Source organism: Xiphophorus couchianus, chromosome 13, assembly GCF_001444195.1.
Source record: "Xiphophorus couchianus chromosome 13, X_couchianus-1.0, whole genome shotgun sequence".
Taxonomy (NCBI): domain Eukaryota; kingdom Metazoa; phylum Chordata; class Actinopteri; order Cyprinodontiformes; family Poeciliidae; genus Xiphophorus; species Xiphophorus couchianus.
This window is the reverse complement of record NC_040240.1, coordinates 24,642,457-24,657,379: the sequence shown is the minus strand read 5'-3', so window position 1 is coordinate 24,657,379 and position 14,923 is coordinate 24,642,457. Positions and strand designations below refer to the sequence as shown.

The window sequence follows — 14,923 nt, the reverse complement described above, 5'->3', positions numbered from 1 at the left end:
GAAGGGGAGGATCTGCTGCACAGCTTCTTCTTATTTAAATGTTTGTAAAATTGATGATTAATTTAATCAACATTAATCATTTTGCATGTTGTGGATGTTTTATTCTGCATCAGTTTTCTTTATCAAAGTTTTTCTATATCTGTAATATTTCCTCTTATTGATTCTTAGTAAACTAATGATGAGTTCAGGTGGAACAAGACGTGTGAAGTTTTTAGTATAAATCCTGAATGTTTCCATCAGATCATTTTTATTTTGTCATTATGATCAATAAACAAAATAAAAGACAGATTAAAGTTTCCCATCCATCATATAAACCAGACAGAGACTCAGTTCTGTAGTTTCTTTATTTGTAATCCGTTACAATATTTGGTAACTCAGAGCTTCTGAGTTTTTCTCTTGGTGGTTTCTGCTGCTGCAGATCAGAAAACAACTAAAGCTGATAGAAATAATATGAAAATGGAAAAAATGATGTTTCAATGCAGCTGGAAGAAAAGTTTAGATGTTTATAGAACCAGAATCTCTGCAGCTTGTTTTATAGACTGAGCTGAGCTTCAGACACAGCGACGACCTGGTGCTGCTGGTTTCTCACAGATACTTTTAAGAGAAACATTACAGGCTTTATCAAACCAACATGTCAGATCATGACTTCCTCCTCTCTCTCCCACCCTCACACAGTCTTCTCCAGCTTTGTTTTCACCTTTCCAGTCATCAGGCTCCTTCTGACTCCAAAAGCTCAAACTAAGAGACAAAGAATAGAAAGAGGAAAAATAAGAACTGTGACTTGGATTCTCAAAATAAACCAAAATGTTTTCATTTGTTGTTTGCAACCTTTCATCCAGAGGAGATCCGTCCACCCAGAACCATCTGCCTTCTTCCACCGAGTCCGTCAGTCCGATCCAGAACTTGTCAGTATCTTTCATCATCAAGCCTCTCAGTCTGATCTCCAGGAACAACTGAACAGGAAAAGTTGATGAAAATGAGATTTTTCTGAAACATGATAAAATGAAATCAGAGAGAAGCTGAACCTGCAGCAGAGTTTCATACCTGCTCCTCTCTGCTGTCGATCTTCACCAGGTCTGATCCCAGATCAATGCAGGAATCTCGGCTCTCAGTCCAGGAGGATCTCTTGGTGTTAAAATAATAACAGCTTCCTCCATGTTTCTCCCATCCTGCTTCACACTTCAGAAATGTTTCCCCTTCAAACAGATCAGAACAAAGACTTCAGTGAACCAGGAGGAATAAATCTCTGTAGATGTTTGTGTGATCTGGAGACAGCAGGAGGCGTCTTCTGTCCTGCAGCTACAATCTAACTTCCTGTCTCTGTCAGTCCATCAATGTCTCTTTAACTTCATTAGAGGACAGAAATGAGACAAAGATCAGATCATGAACTTACTTTTTACTGCTGGAGGTGGAGGACATGTTGGAGGTTTTGGACATGTTGGAGGTTTTGGACATGTTGGAGGTTTTGGACATGTTGGAGGTTTTGGACATCCTGGACATGCAGTTGTAAAAGTTGTACTCCCAGGTTTTATATCTTTAAAAGATAAAAATTGTGTTATTTCAGTGAATTCTGTTTGTGCAAAACAGAACAGCTGAAGAAAACAAAAGTGAAACATTGAGAAACATTTATAAAGAGAAAAATATTTTGAGGAAACCTTTAAACTCTGACAGATTTCTCCTCAGAGCTTCGTTCTCGTCTTTCAGGGTTTGGAGAATCTGATTGTTTAGTAGAAAAGCTGATTGGAGATAAAAACAGACAGAGAAGCTAAATAAATATAATCATGTTCATATGAAACTCACTGTATTTTCTGCTGACATCTGATAAAGTAAAATCCAGTAAAAGTTAATCAGGATGAACTCACAGAGTCTGTAGATGACGATGAGAGCAGCAGCCAGCAGACCGACCAGAACCAGCAGAACTACTCCCCCTGCTGGCAGCTTGGAGGTTCTGCTTGGGTTTTCACCTGAGGAGCAATTAGAGCAGAACCGGATCAGAACCAGGAGACTCACAGAAACTAACAGCTGATCTCATTAAAATCACTGAGTTTCTGTATTTTCCATTAAAGTTTATTTTACAGGTTTTTATCTCATAACAAAGAAACTTTTTTAGTGTCTGTGAATTTTGACTCCTAAACAGCTACTGAGATGGTTTGTTCAACAAAGTAACAAATATATGGCAGTGAAATAGAAGTAGAGAAAACGCCCACGCCCGTCACTAGGGGCAGTGGGATGAGAGGAAGTGAGGTCATCTGTTCCTACTAACGGCTTTCTGCTAAAAATTAACAAGGAGGGGAAAAACAGCGGAAAACCACAAGGATTATTTTCAGTCAGAGTTAAGGCGTCAACGTTGGCAGGACTTATCTAATGCCTACAAGCAGACTGGTGATTAAAGCCAAGAACGAACGAATGACCAACCGAACGAACGAGCGAACGAACGAACGAACGAACGAACGAACGAACGAACGAACGAACGAACGAACGAACGAACGAACGAACGAACGACCGACCGACCGACCGACCGACCAACCGACCGATCCTATCCAGAACTTGGATCGGATCGGACTGGGCAGATGATCAATGTCCATCAGCAGTTAAAGATGAACACAAAGACTCAGGACAAAACTGAGGACAGTGTTTCAACATTTACTACATTTTAATAAACTCATGTAATTGTTAAATAATTTAAACTAGGCAATTTTTATTAAAACTATTAAGGATATTTTCATAAAATATGATCATGTTTAGATCAGATCCTGCAGTAAACATGTCCGGTTGAGGTATTTTCTTCCACTTCATATATAATAATAATAATAATAATAATAATAATAATAATAATAATAATAATAATAATAATAATAATAATAATAATAATTTGTAAAGCATTTTTAAACAAAGTGCTGAACAGTTTGTATTCAGAAAACAATCCAGATGAAACCAATAAAAACACAAATAAAAACAGAATCAAACAGAATTTTCTGCTTTTCTACATTTTATCTACAGTTTCTGGTCAGATTCTCGTTTATTCATGTTGTCTAAAGAATCAGTTTGTGTTCAGTCGTCTAAAGAATCAGTTTGTGTTCAGTCGTCTAAAGAATCAGTTTGTGTTCAGTTGTCTAAAGAATCAGTTTGTGTTCAGTCGTCTAAAGCAGTGGTTCTCAAACTTTTTTCAGTGATGTACCCCCTTAAAAACATATTTTTAGTCAAGTACCCCCTGACACGGGCAAAACATTTTTGGAATTAAAAAGGGGTACAGTGCTGTAAAATCACTGTCTGATTTATTAAAGCCAAACAACTTATATCAGTGAACCTGACAAATACATTCATATTGCAAACATTACATGGTTAAACAAAAAAGAAAAACAGAAGACAGTGACCACCAGGAAGGTATAAAACCAGTCAAACCGTTTTATTTTAAAGGATATTGAAACTAAATACTGAATATAAAATTCAGTGCATGAACACACATTTATATTTTATCGAACTTTTTACAAAATAATTTTTCCCAAGACTTATTATGAGGAGCCTACTGATTTTTTAAAGATATTTTGAAAAGCTTCACGTACCCCCTGCAGTACCTCCACGTACCCCCAGGGGTACACGTACCCCCATTTGAGAACCACTGGTCTAAAGAATCAGTTTGTGTTCAGTCGTCTAAAGAATCAGTTTGTGTTCAGTCGTCTAAAGAATCAGTTTGTGTTCAGTCGTCTAAAGAATCAGTTTGTGTTCAGTCTGCTGCTGTTTGTCTGATGAAGAGGACTCACCTCTGACTGCAGCTTCTTCATCTCCTTCCTGCTGATTTACCTCCAGACTCTTCATCTTCATCTTCAGCTCTTCATCGCTGTGAGGACGTCTCATCATGGAGACGCTTCACTCTGAGGACAAACACAGAGACAGCTCAGAAATACAGAGGAAATAAAGTCTTTTTATCTCTAATCTTTCTTCTATTCATCTACACGTTGCTAAAATTAATAAATCTAAAATGTGAAAAACAAGTCATTACTAAGGATCTGTTTTTATACAGGGAGGTTCTGAAGTAAGTCATGAATTATTTACCAAGTCCATAGATTTATGTTTAACCAAGAATTATATTTTAATAAATCAAAACGAGACAAAATTAATTCAAACAGAAGATATTAAATTACAGACGATGGCTGGAGAGCAGCTGCTTCTTATTGAATTCAATGTATAAAAAAAAATAAATAAAAAAATAAAAAAAATGATAATAATAATAATAATAATAATAATAATAATAAAACTTAAAATAAAGGAAGAACAAGTTGGAAAAAATCTAATATGTTTATTGAGTATTTTTTGGAGAGAAAATCATCTGAACTCACCATCAGCGCGTCGTCTCTCCTCAGACAGCAGGTCTGTTCGCCAGCTTCCTGTTTCACGGCTTTATGTTGAAGGAACTTCCTGCTCAGCTTAAATCTGAACTGAAGAGGAGGATCTGCTTCTTTCCTCTTTTTTTAAGTGCTGGTAAAACATTTAAACACATAGTTACATTAATTTTAAACACATTAATCATTCTGCTTCGATCTAAAGTCAGTCAGAATAAAATGTTTTTGTTTCTGCATCATTTTGATTTATTGAACTTCTAAAACTAACCAGATCTTTATCTGTAACAGTTCCTCTTATTGATTCTCTGAAGCTGAACTGATAATTAGTCCCAGTTAGATGCAGATGTGTCAAGTTGGAGGTTTTAAATTTCAAATGTTAAAATGTTTACAGCCAAGTTCAGCCTCCACTGGCTGGAGATACAAAAAGATTCCAGTTTATTAATAAGTCGTTTTTCGGCACATGAATGTAAAACCTCAGTGCGTCGCGTCGACGCGTCTCCTCTCCCCTCCGTCAGATGGAGCCCTGACCTGGAGACGAGGCGGCAAACAAAACCTGTGTTTTCAAAATGGTGTTTGGAGGAACATTATTATATAAAATCCACTCTTTACGCTTTCATCATGTTATCCCTTCATCACAAACAAACCTGGAGTGTTGCTTTGATTCTTTCATGCACGTTTGAGAAAACCTTCGATCTCCATGGCAACCATTGAGCTGAGCCAGACGCCTGGGTGGACCTAGCCCCGCCTTCAGACGCAGCTCCTCCTCTGAGCTGGAAGCTTCCACCTCACAGAGCCGCCGTCCCACAACTCCTCCACTCAGCTCCTTCAGACTAGCCAGCAGCAATTAGCAAACATCTGCTGAGCTCATTATAGGAGCTGCTGCTCAGAGCAGAGCTGGTAAAAACGCTGTAGAGGGTTTTTAGAGGAGCCATGTTGGGACGACTTCCTGAAGGCGGAGCTTCAGAAGGAGCAGGAGTTTTTAAAGAGACAGAGACCCAATTTCAAATTGTTTAATTGGGAAGAAAAAAAAGTATTTTATATTTGATATGTACAACATTTGATTGTGTTATGAAATTTCACCTTGTGCCTGGGAAATACATAAAACTGCTCCTTTAAAATGTAACATTTAGATTAAATTTTAATTTTTTTTTAACAAATTCAAATGTATCACATAGATATAGTTATTACATTGGCAGTAATGAACCCTGATGACTTCTCTTTGAGTCTTTTTAATGCAAATACAGTAGATAGGTTACCTCTGTCTACTTACCATTTAATTTAAATACATATATTAAACCAAGTGAGCTGGATAACATTTCACCATGTCAACTGGCAGTGAGATTTAGAAACATCACAAACCTGCTGGCAGCTCCATCAGTGCAGCAGATGTTTTCTGCTCCATCAGCTGCTCTGAATCGGATCTCGCTTTGCAAACCGCGAGAATCTGAAGTGAACCAGAAAAGCGATGAGATCGTCTGACGCCTTCAATCAGAAACGGACTAACATCTCAGTTCCTGACTGCAGCTTCTTCCTGTTCATCCTCCACAGTTTCTTCATTCTAAATATCCACTCATATAAACCAGACAGACTCAGTTTCATGCAGTTTAAAAAGTTTATTCATGATCCTGACAGCTACATGAACAGCTGCTGCTTTGAGCTGAGAACCTGACAGCTGGAGCTCTGATGGTGGATCTGATCTTTATTTTTCTACATGGAAACATGATGAGTCATGCTGCAGAAACCATCATCTTATGACATCATGCAAAGCTTTATATAAACTGATGAAACAACAGGAACTACTTTATGTTGGGAGTTTGAGTTCTAGATGTCCAGGAGGTGAACTGTGAACATGAACTGGTTCAGTTTTAGCTGCTGTTAAGGAGGATCTGAACCAGTCAAACCAGTAGAGATGTCCTGGTTTTCCACATGTTCTGCTCTCTATGATGGATCATCAGAAGCTGCAGAGCCTCAGAAATGTTCTGACCCGAGTCACATGTGGGATCCAGAACCGTTAGAACCAGAAGCAGAAATAAATCCTCAGTTAAACTCTGATGGAAAAGTTCTGCTGCAGGTTCTTCCAGGTTCCTGTTAGTAACTCAGAGCTTCTGAGTTTTTCCTCTTGGTGGTTTGCTGCTGCTGCAGAGCAGAAAATAACTAAAGATGATAGAAATAATTATTAAAAATAATAATTTGATGTTTCAATGCAGCTGGAAGAAAAGTTTAGATGTTTATAGAACCAGAATCTCTGCAGCTTGTTTTATAGACTGAGCTGAGCTTCAGACACAGCGACGACCTGGTGCTGCTGGTTTCTCACAGATACTTTTATGAGAAACATTACAGGCTTTATCAAACCAACATGTCAGATCATGACTTCCTCCTCTCTCTCCCATCCTCACACAGTCTTCTCCAGCTGGATTCTCATTTTTCCAGTCATCAGGCTCCTTCTGACTCCAAAAGCTCAAACTAAGAGACAAAGAATAGAAAGAAGAAAAATAAGAACTGTGACTTGGATTCTCAAAATAAACCAAAATGTTTTCATTTGTTGTTTGCAACCTTTCATCCAGAGGAGATCCGTCCACCCAGAACCATTTTCCTTCTTCCACCGAGTCCGTCAGTCCGATCCAGAACTTGTCAGTATCTTTCATCATCAAGCCTCTCAGTCTGATCTCCAGGAACAACTGAACAGGAAAAGTTGATGAAAATGAGATTTCTTTGAGTTAAGATGAAGAATCATGATGATGAGAAGAAATCAGAGAGAAGCTGAACCTGCAGCAGTTTCATACCTGCTCCTCTCTGCTGTCGATCTTCACCAGGTCTGATCCCAGATCAACGCAGGAACGTCTGCTGTTAATCCAGGAGGATTTAGAGGTGGAGAAATAATAACAGTTTCCTCCATGTTTCTCCCATCCTGCTTCACACTTCAGAAATGTTTCCCCTTCAAACAGATCAGAACAAAGACTTCAGTGAACCAGGAGGAATAAATCTCTGTAGATGTTTGTGTGATCTGGAGACAGCAGGAGGCGTCTTCTGTCCTGCAGCTACAATCTAACTTCCTGTCTCTGTCAGTCCATCAATGTCTCTTTAACTTCATTAGAGGACAGAAATGAGACAAAGATCAGATCATGGACTTACTTTTTACTGCTGGAGTTGGAGGAGGTGGAGGACATGCTGGACATGTTGGATATGCTGGACATGTTGGACATGTTGGACATGCCGTTGTAGAACTTTTACTCCCAGGTTTTATATCTATGTTGAAAAGATAATAAAAGTTGTTATTTCCGAGTGAATTAGTTTGTTTTGCAGATGAAAACAAAAGTGAAACATTAAGAAACAATCCCTCTCTCCCCATAGATTTGTATCATGTGCTAGAAATACATTTATCAATCTGTGAACTATCTAGAGTTTAAAAAACAAACAAACAAAAAAAAACCTAAATGTAACTACCGGTAATCTGAAGACCCAGTCTGAGCCTTGAGGAAACATTCAAACTCACTTGAAAGATTTTTCTTCAGAGTTTCTTTCTCTTCTTTCAGGGTCTGGAGATTCTGATTGGTCTGAACGACTGATCAAAGAAAAAATATGAGTTAAACATATTTATGAAAACTTGACATGTTTCTTCTCAACATGAAGATCATGAAAGTCAGAAAATCAGAAAAAGATTGAACAGGTCTGGGTTGTTGGACGGTTTGGAGGAGAAATGATGATCTTTATAAAGAAAGGTGGCAACAAATCTACAACAAAGTAGCTGAAAAAGCTGGTCTAGTCAAAGTACAGACCTAAAACTGATCTATAGTCTGTACTGGGATCAGAAATGTCTGCAAACCTCAATGAACTGAAGAAGAAGAAACAGGACCAAGCATCATGCAAATGACCTCAGAGGCACCAGAGGTCAACACGGGGTCAGAGTTCATCTACCAGGAAAATGACTGACAGAGATAAAACCTGCTGGTTGAAGTAAAACATTAAAACTCACAGGTGACACCAAGAGCGATGAGAGCCGCTGCCAACAGAACAACGAGACCCAGCAGAACCAGACGCTCTGGGGTGACCTTTGACCTCCTGCTGGACCCAGACTGTTGGATGTTTGCTGAGCAGTTTGAATAGACTGGGATGCAGAAGGAAATGTTGGTGAAATGAAAACATGTTTTAATTAAAACCAGATTGAAACGTTCAGACAGAAGTCAAACTGAGAATCTGTTGTGACTCTAAAACTGATATTCTCAGATGTTTTCCATCAATCTGATCGATCATAAGCTGATTGGCAAAAAAAACAACCAAACAAAAAAACATGGTGTGAACGAAGCCAAACATCCTGAGCTTGTTGTTGTAACTTGACAAAATGTCCCAGAGTTATGAAGATGTCTGTCTGTCTGTCTGTCTGCAGAGGGCCATGTTTCTAAGGTCTGTTGCCAATAAACAGCAGAAGAAGAAAACTCGTCACACTGAGATAAACACTTGAGGTTTCGCAATCCAGTTGTCAGAAATTGTGTCATTTTTGTTAAAAATAAATTCTGCTGAGAAACTTCCTCATTTCTGCAGCAACTAACCGCTACTTAGTTCTCCATTCTCAGAGAAACACAATCTTATCTCAACTCAGACACAAACTGAGGTGACTTCATAAAACATCAAACATGAGTAACTGGAATTATGATTAAACTCGTAATCACAGCCTTCTGGTCATTAATTCTATCTATTTTCCCATGGCAATCAAAAAACGAATAACAAATAACACCAAAATCTAAGAACGTCTCGTTTTTCACACTTCTCAAATCAAAAATATGAATTGTAAACATGTTGTTTGTGGTGTTAAACTATTTACTCATTATTTCAAGCAGGAGAGACACAATGAACGCTCTTTTTCCCCAAAACTGTAAAATAAACCTATTTCCTCTTTTTGCTGATTTAAATAAGTTTTTCTACCAACCTGGTTGCTGTTTGTTAGAGATCTTCACCTCAGAGTAGGTGCTGTCCTCAGCTGCAACATTACCTGCACAGAAACACGAAGCTGTGATGGAGATTTGTTCAGATGGATGGACGGATGGATGGATGGATGGACGGACGGACTGATGGATGGATGGATGGATGGATGGACGGACGGATGGACGGACGCTCACCTCTGGACCGCGGCGTTGTGAACTTCACGTCAGCGTACGTTACATCAGCTTCAGGCATGTTGTTGCTGCTGCGAGTCTGAAGGAGAACGAAGTTCCTGCCAGTTTTTTTTAGTTTCCTCAAGTCAGAGAAGGAACTGACTTGTCTGACTTGAAGTGAGAGGCTGGGGGCAGGGCATCCCAAAGTAAACCAGAAATAAATAAACTGAAGTTTGAAGGAAGTTGTTCATTCTCTCCATTCAGTAAAAAACAGATGACCCACTCACATATTTCTGCTTTCTTTTTTGGCTTTAGTCACATCTAAATATAAATGTAATATAAATTGTAATACTAGATCAAAACTACCTGAGTAAAGACAAAAAGCAGCTTTGAAATTGCACAACAAAATAACGATTTTATTAATTTATGGAAATAAATCTATGCAAATCAACCTGAGTCTCTGAACTGGAAACACGTGTGGTGCTTTTTCTCCTCAATAAATAAAATCATGATTTTAAAACCTCTTTTTGTCTTTATCTGATATTAAAATTATTTTGATCTGAAACATTTTAGTGAGATAAAAAGTCAAAAAGAAGAAATTTGACAGTGTAAAAGCTCTGATGTCACAATTTAACCCAGGAGGATCATTATTGTTAATTACCAGGAAATCAATGATACAACTTTAAATGTGCTAGTGGTAAAATAGTAGTTTATTTATTTCTTCCTGTTGACTTTAGTATGATTAATGTTCTGTTTCTGTCTCGGGGAGGATCAGGGAATTTCCTCTGAAAAGGAAAATCTTAAAACTTTAAGAAAAGTTCACATTAAACCAATCCTCCAGTTTTTGGAGTTCTGAAAGTTTCTTTAATAAATTTAGATTAAATCTGAGCTGATTTCATATAAAGTGACAGAGTTTGGTGAATTAAACCTCTCGGCGTATCTTTGAGCATTTAAATAATGAAGCTCTGCCCGTAAATGAGTCCGCTCTCCTCTGCAGGCGGAACAGAATTATATTTATCAGAACTTATTCTAATCTATTGAAACTTCCTGCTTCTAGTTTTTTTACTTGACTAAAGCTTGTTTATGAATATTTTACAAGTATAACCTCCATCATATAACTTATTGAACTTATTTGGACCTGCTGTCTGTGTTTTCTTTTTGACATTTCTAACTTGATTTTTTTAAACGTCTTCAGGAATAAATATTTGGCGTTTTAAGTCAGAGATCTTTATCAACACTTAATGTCTCAAGTGAGAGAAGAAACAGGACGTCCCAAAATAACCCAGAAGCAGAAATAAAAACGGAAGTTGTTGATTCTCTCAATTACAGTTGAATGAAAAACAGTTCGTCCCCTTAAAAATGTAGTCACTCTTAATTGTGACTTACATGTTTAATAAATCAAAATCAAATCAAATTTTATTTGTACAGCACATTTCAGTAGCAAGGCATTTCAAAGTGCTTTACATCATAACAAACAGAAACACAAAGCAACATAGAATCAACAATCAAAATACAACATTAAGTCAAGTTCCATCAATAAATTTGTAATTGATTACGTTTCAAATACAAACAGGTGGGTTTTTAGTCTAGATTTAAAGGAAGTCAGTGTTTCAGCTGTTTTACAGTTTTCTGGAAGTTTGTTCCAGATTTGTGGTGCATAGAAGCTGAAAGCTGTTTCTCCTCGTTTGGTTCTGGTTCTGGGGATGTAAAGCAGAACCAGAACCAGAACCTGAGAGGTCTGGAAGGTTTATACAACAACAGCAGATCTTTAATGTATTGTGGTGCTAAACCATTCAGTTATTTATAAACTAACAACAGTATTTTAAAGTCTATTCTTTGAGCTACAGGGAGCCAGTGGAGGGACTTTAGAACTGGTGTTATGTGCTCTATCTTCCTGGTTTTAGTGAGAACGCCAGCAGCAGCATTCTGGATCAGCTGCAGCTGTTTGATTGATTTGTTGGACAGACCTGTGAAGACGCTGTTGCAATAATCAATACGACTGAAGATGAACGCATGGATGAGTTTCTCTAGATCTGGCTGAGACATTAGTCCTTTAATCCTGGAAATGTTCTTCAGGTGATAGAAGGCCGACTTTGTAACTGTCTTTATGTGGCTCTGAATGTTTCGGGCCTGATTGCTGGTTTTTAGTTCTAATGAGTGAAGCTGTGCATTGATTCTAGATCTATAACTCTAGACCTATATCTCTAGATCGTTCCTCTTTAGGCCCAAAAATAATAACTTCAGTTTTGTTTCTGTTTAGCTGGAAAAGGTTTTGGCACATCCACACATTTATCTGTTCTAAGCATCTGTTCAGTGATTGGATGGGGTCAAAGGTCACCTGGTGACATCGTAATGTAGAGCTGTGTGTCATCTGCATAGTTATGGTAGCTAATATTATTTCCTGTTATAACCTGAGCTAGTGGGAGCATATAAATATTGAATAAAAGGGGTCCTAGGATTGAACCTTGGGGTACCCCACATGTGACCTCTGACCTCTTTGATGAGAAGTTTCCAATTGAGACAAAGAAATCCCTGTTCTTTATGTAAGATTCAAAGCAGTTGAGTACTGGACCGGAGAGTCCGGACCAACTCTCCAGTCGATTCAGTAAAATGTCATGGTCGACACTGAGGTCCAACAGAACCAGCACCGTGGTTCTTCCACAGTCCGTATTTATATGGATGTCATTGAACACTTTGACTAGGCCATTCTCCGTGCTGTGATGAGCACAAAAACCAGACTGGAAGGAGTCAAAGTGGTTGGTTATCGTTAGGAAGCTATTTAATTGTTTTAACAGCTTTTTCAATAACTTTGCTGATGAATGGGAGGTTGGAGAATATTGTATAAAGATAACCTCAGTAAAGATAAAAAGCACCTTTGAAATAATTATTTCATTCATTAAGGTGAAAGATTTATCCAAACCTCCTGGGTGTCTGTGAACATTGTGATGAGTTTCAAGCTTTTTTCTCCTCTACAAATAAAATCATATTTGAAAACAGCATTTTGTATTTCCTAAAATTTTCTTTATCCAAGATTAAAATTAGCTTGCTGATCTGAAACATTTTAATGAACAAAAGGAGCAAAAACAGAAGAAATCTGTGAGGGGTGAGTAGTTTTAGTGCAGCAGGAATGTTATTAAAAAACAGGAAAACAGCAAGTGAATTTTGAAACAATTAAACATGCTAAATGTAAATTAGCATGTTTTATTTGTAATAAAACATGCTATCTTTGAGATAAGATAATTGTATTATTTCCTGGGAATTTATTAATATAAATATTATTTTTCTGTCTCCATTAGGGTCGGGGGATTTTCATTCACATCATTTGTTTATTTAACAGGGACTAAAAAACATTCATAATTTCCTTTTAAACAGAAGTAGATGGTATGTATGCAGGTTTCTAGCAGTAGATCATTTGGAAACTATGGCCCTGAATACGCTTTCAGGATTAAGACAGATTCTAAAAGTAAGGTTTTAAATAAAGTTTTAAATGCATCAGTAAAATAAAACATTGAATTTTTAAAACATTACAAAAATTCACATGCTTTTGTAACTAGGGTAATTTTCCCAATTTGTTAGATTCACTTATTTTATTCATTTTATTAATTTAAAGATTTATTTTAAAAAGTCCTCCTTTCCTTAATTTCTTTTGAGCGCAAAAAGAAACCAAACAAGAACTAACACCATTTATTGTGTCTGTTCTCACGTGGTTTCAGTGTCATGACACTAAAACCACGTGAGAACCCTAATTCACAAGCACAGTGAATTACGGCGTACGTCAGTGTCTTAATAGACAGCTGCTGCTCTTACGGATGATGCTCACCTGGCCAGGTGGGAGACGCTGTCTGTCGCTGCCACAGATGTGTGGTTGTGGAAAAAAAACCTTCTACTGATATCTGGCCAGGATCCTGTTCCAGATCTTGTTCCAGATCCTATCTGTTGCCAAATGGACCAAACTGGCAAGCTCACCACCCATTAAACCAAAGAACTGTCACTTCCCTGCAGCTCCTTCCAGTCTGGTAGGAGGTGTTCAAGCCTACAGTCTCATTCTCACTCTGGACTGAACTGAATTCAATTGGATCCTTTTCCAACATCCCTGTCACTCCATCAAGGAGTTAAACTGTTAAATGTTGCATTGGATAAAGGAAAAAAACATGGAATACATGGGCTATTTGAAGTACTTGTCTGTATATATTGTTTTAAATATTATTTAATACACTTCACTAATGTTGTACTATTTGGTTGTCTCTGTGTTTTTACAAAGTACCACTCCCTCCAGCAGTTAAACCAGGACTGTTCTGATCTGACCTCATTATTTAACTAACTCAATTAGTCATTCTAATATCAATATATGTAATATACATTACACATACACCCCTACACAACACACACGCCTACACACACACAATACACACGCACCCCCCCCCACCAAAAGCATTCTTGTACTTCCATCTCAATGGGGATTTTATATTGACTTCCATTTATTTTAGTAATTGCATTTATTCCAAGACGTTTTCCTTGACCTTAACCTCTACTGGTCTATTCCTAACCTTAACCAAAACTTAATTCACACCACACCTCTAAATCTGACTAGCAGAGAGAATTAGGGCTGGGGAAATAGTGAAGACCAGGAAAATTATCCACTTCCCACAATGACCTTGTTTTGTGGGTGAAAGTGTTAAACATTGTCCTCTATATGTAGTAAAAACAAGTACACACACACACACACACACACACACAGATGTAAAGTTAAATACAGCAGATAAAATGGAGACTGCACAACTAGTGTTCACATGCTTGTGTTATTATTAACCATGTTCTTGTGTGTAAATTACACTTTACACACAAATACTGGTATTTCAGACACAATGATACCAATATGCAAGTCATGCTCCAACCCTCTGAACCAATTCTGCTACTTTTTTTTTCTCAAAGTCCTACAAACAACTTACTGCACCTGGCATGAGCTGTGGATCTCTGCATTTGGTCCAGAGCCTCTTAGCTGCATCTCTGTTCAGTGCTCCTTGTTTCACCTCTAAATTTATGTGGACGGCCTTGTCTTGGTAGGTTTACTGGGCCATACTGGGAGATGTTCAAAGCCTGAGAAATCTTTTTATAGCCTAAACCTACTTTAAACGTCTACACAACTTTCTCTCCCAATGTCCTTCTGTCTGGTGCGTTTTTTGGACTTGATGTTGCTGCTCCCCTGTCTGAACCTCAAGACGCCACAAAGCAGCTGGATTTTTACTGAGATTAGATTACACACAGGTGGATTATATTTAGTCATTAGCAATCAGCTTCTGAAGGCAGTTGACTGCTTCAGGCCCTTTTTCTCAGAAAAAAGGGGGCTGAATACTTTTGCACACCACACTTTTCAGTTTTTCATTTGTAAAAAAAGTTTTGAATTATGCATAATTTTCTATCTAATTCACAGCAGCATTCCACATTATGTTGGTGTTTCAAATTAAATTCCAATGAAATATATCTGTGTTTGTG

At 37.7% G+C, this 14,923-nt stretch overlaps 1 protein-coding gene and 1 pseudogene across 1 annotated transcript; both read right to left on the bottom strand.

Annotated features, from left to right (window-relative positions):
• Positions 1–326: 326 nt before the first annotated feature.
• On the bottom strand, positions 327–4,993 carry LOC114155560 (collectin-12-like; annotated as a pseudogene).
• Positions 4,994–5,938: 945 nt separating this feature from the next.
• LOC114155562 (C-type lectin domain family 4 member A-like) lies at positions 5,939–9,641 on the bottom strand. Its single transcript, XM_028035501.1, has 8 exons — positions 9,455–9,641; positions 9,265–9,327; positions 8,314–8,445; positions 7,834–7,902; positions 7,473–7,586; positions 7,124–7,275; positions 6,894–7,018; positions 5,939–6,803 (listed from the first exon to the last, which is right to left on the bottom strand). The coding sequence occupies exons 1-8, from the start codon at positions 9,510–9,512 to the stop codon at positions 6,617–6,619; spliced, it is 900 nt and encodes a 299-aa protein (XP_027891302.1). The 5' UTR covers positions 9,513–9,641; the 3' UTR covers positions 5,939–6,616.
• Between the last annotated feature and the right edge of the window lie 5,282 nt (positions 9,642–14,923).

Coding starts and splice junctions, on each gene's coding strand:
- LOC114155562 (XM_028035501.1), bottom strand. CDS start 9,512: ATGCCTGAAGCTGATGTAACGTACGCTGACGTGAAGTTCACAACGCCG. Junction 9,328..9,454: donor CACAACGCCGCGGTCCAGAG/GTGAGCGTCCGT, acceptor GTTTCTGTGCAG/GTAATGTTGCAGCTGAGGAC. Junction 7,903..8,313: donor CATCGCTCTTGGTGTCACCT/GTGAGTTTTAAT, acceptor TTCTTTGATCAG/TCGTTCAGACCAATCAGAAT.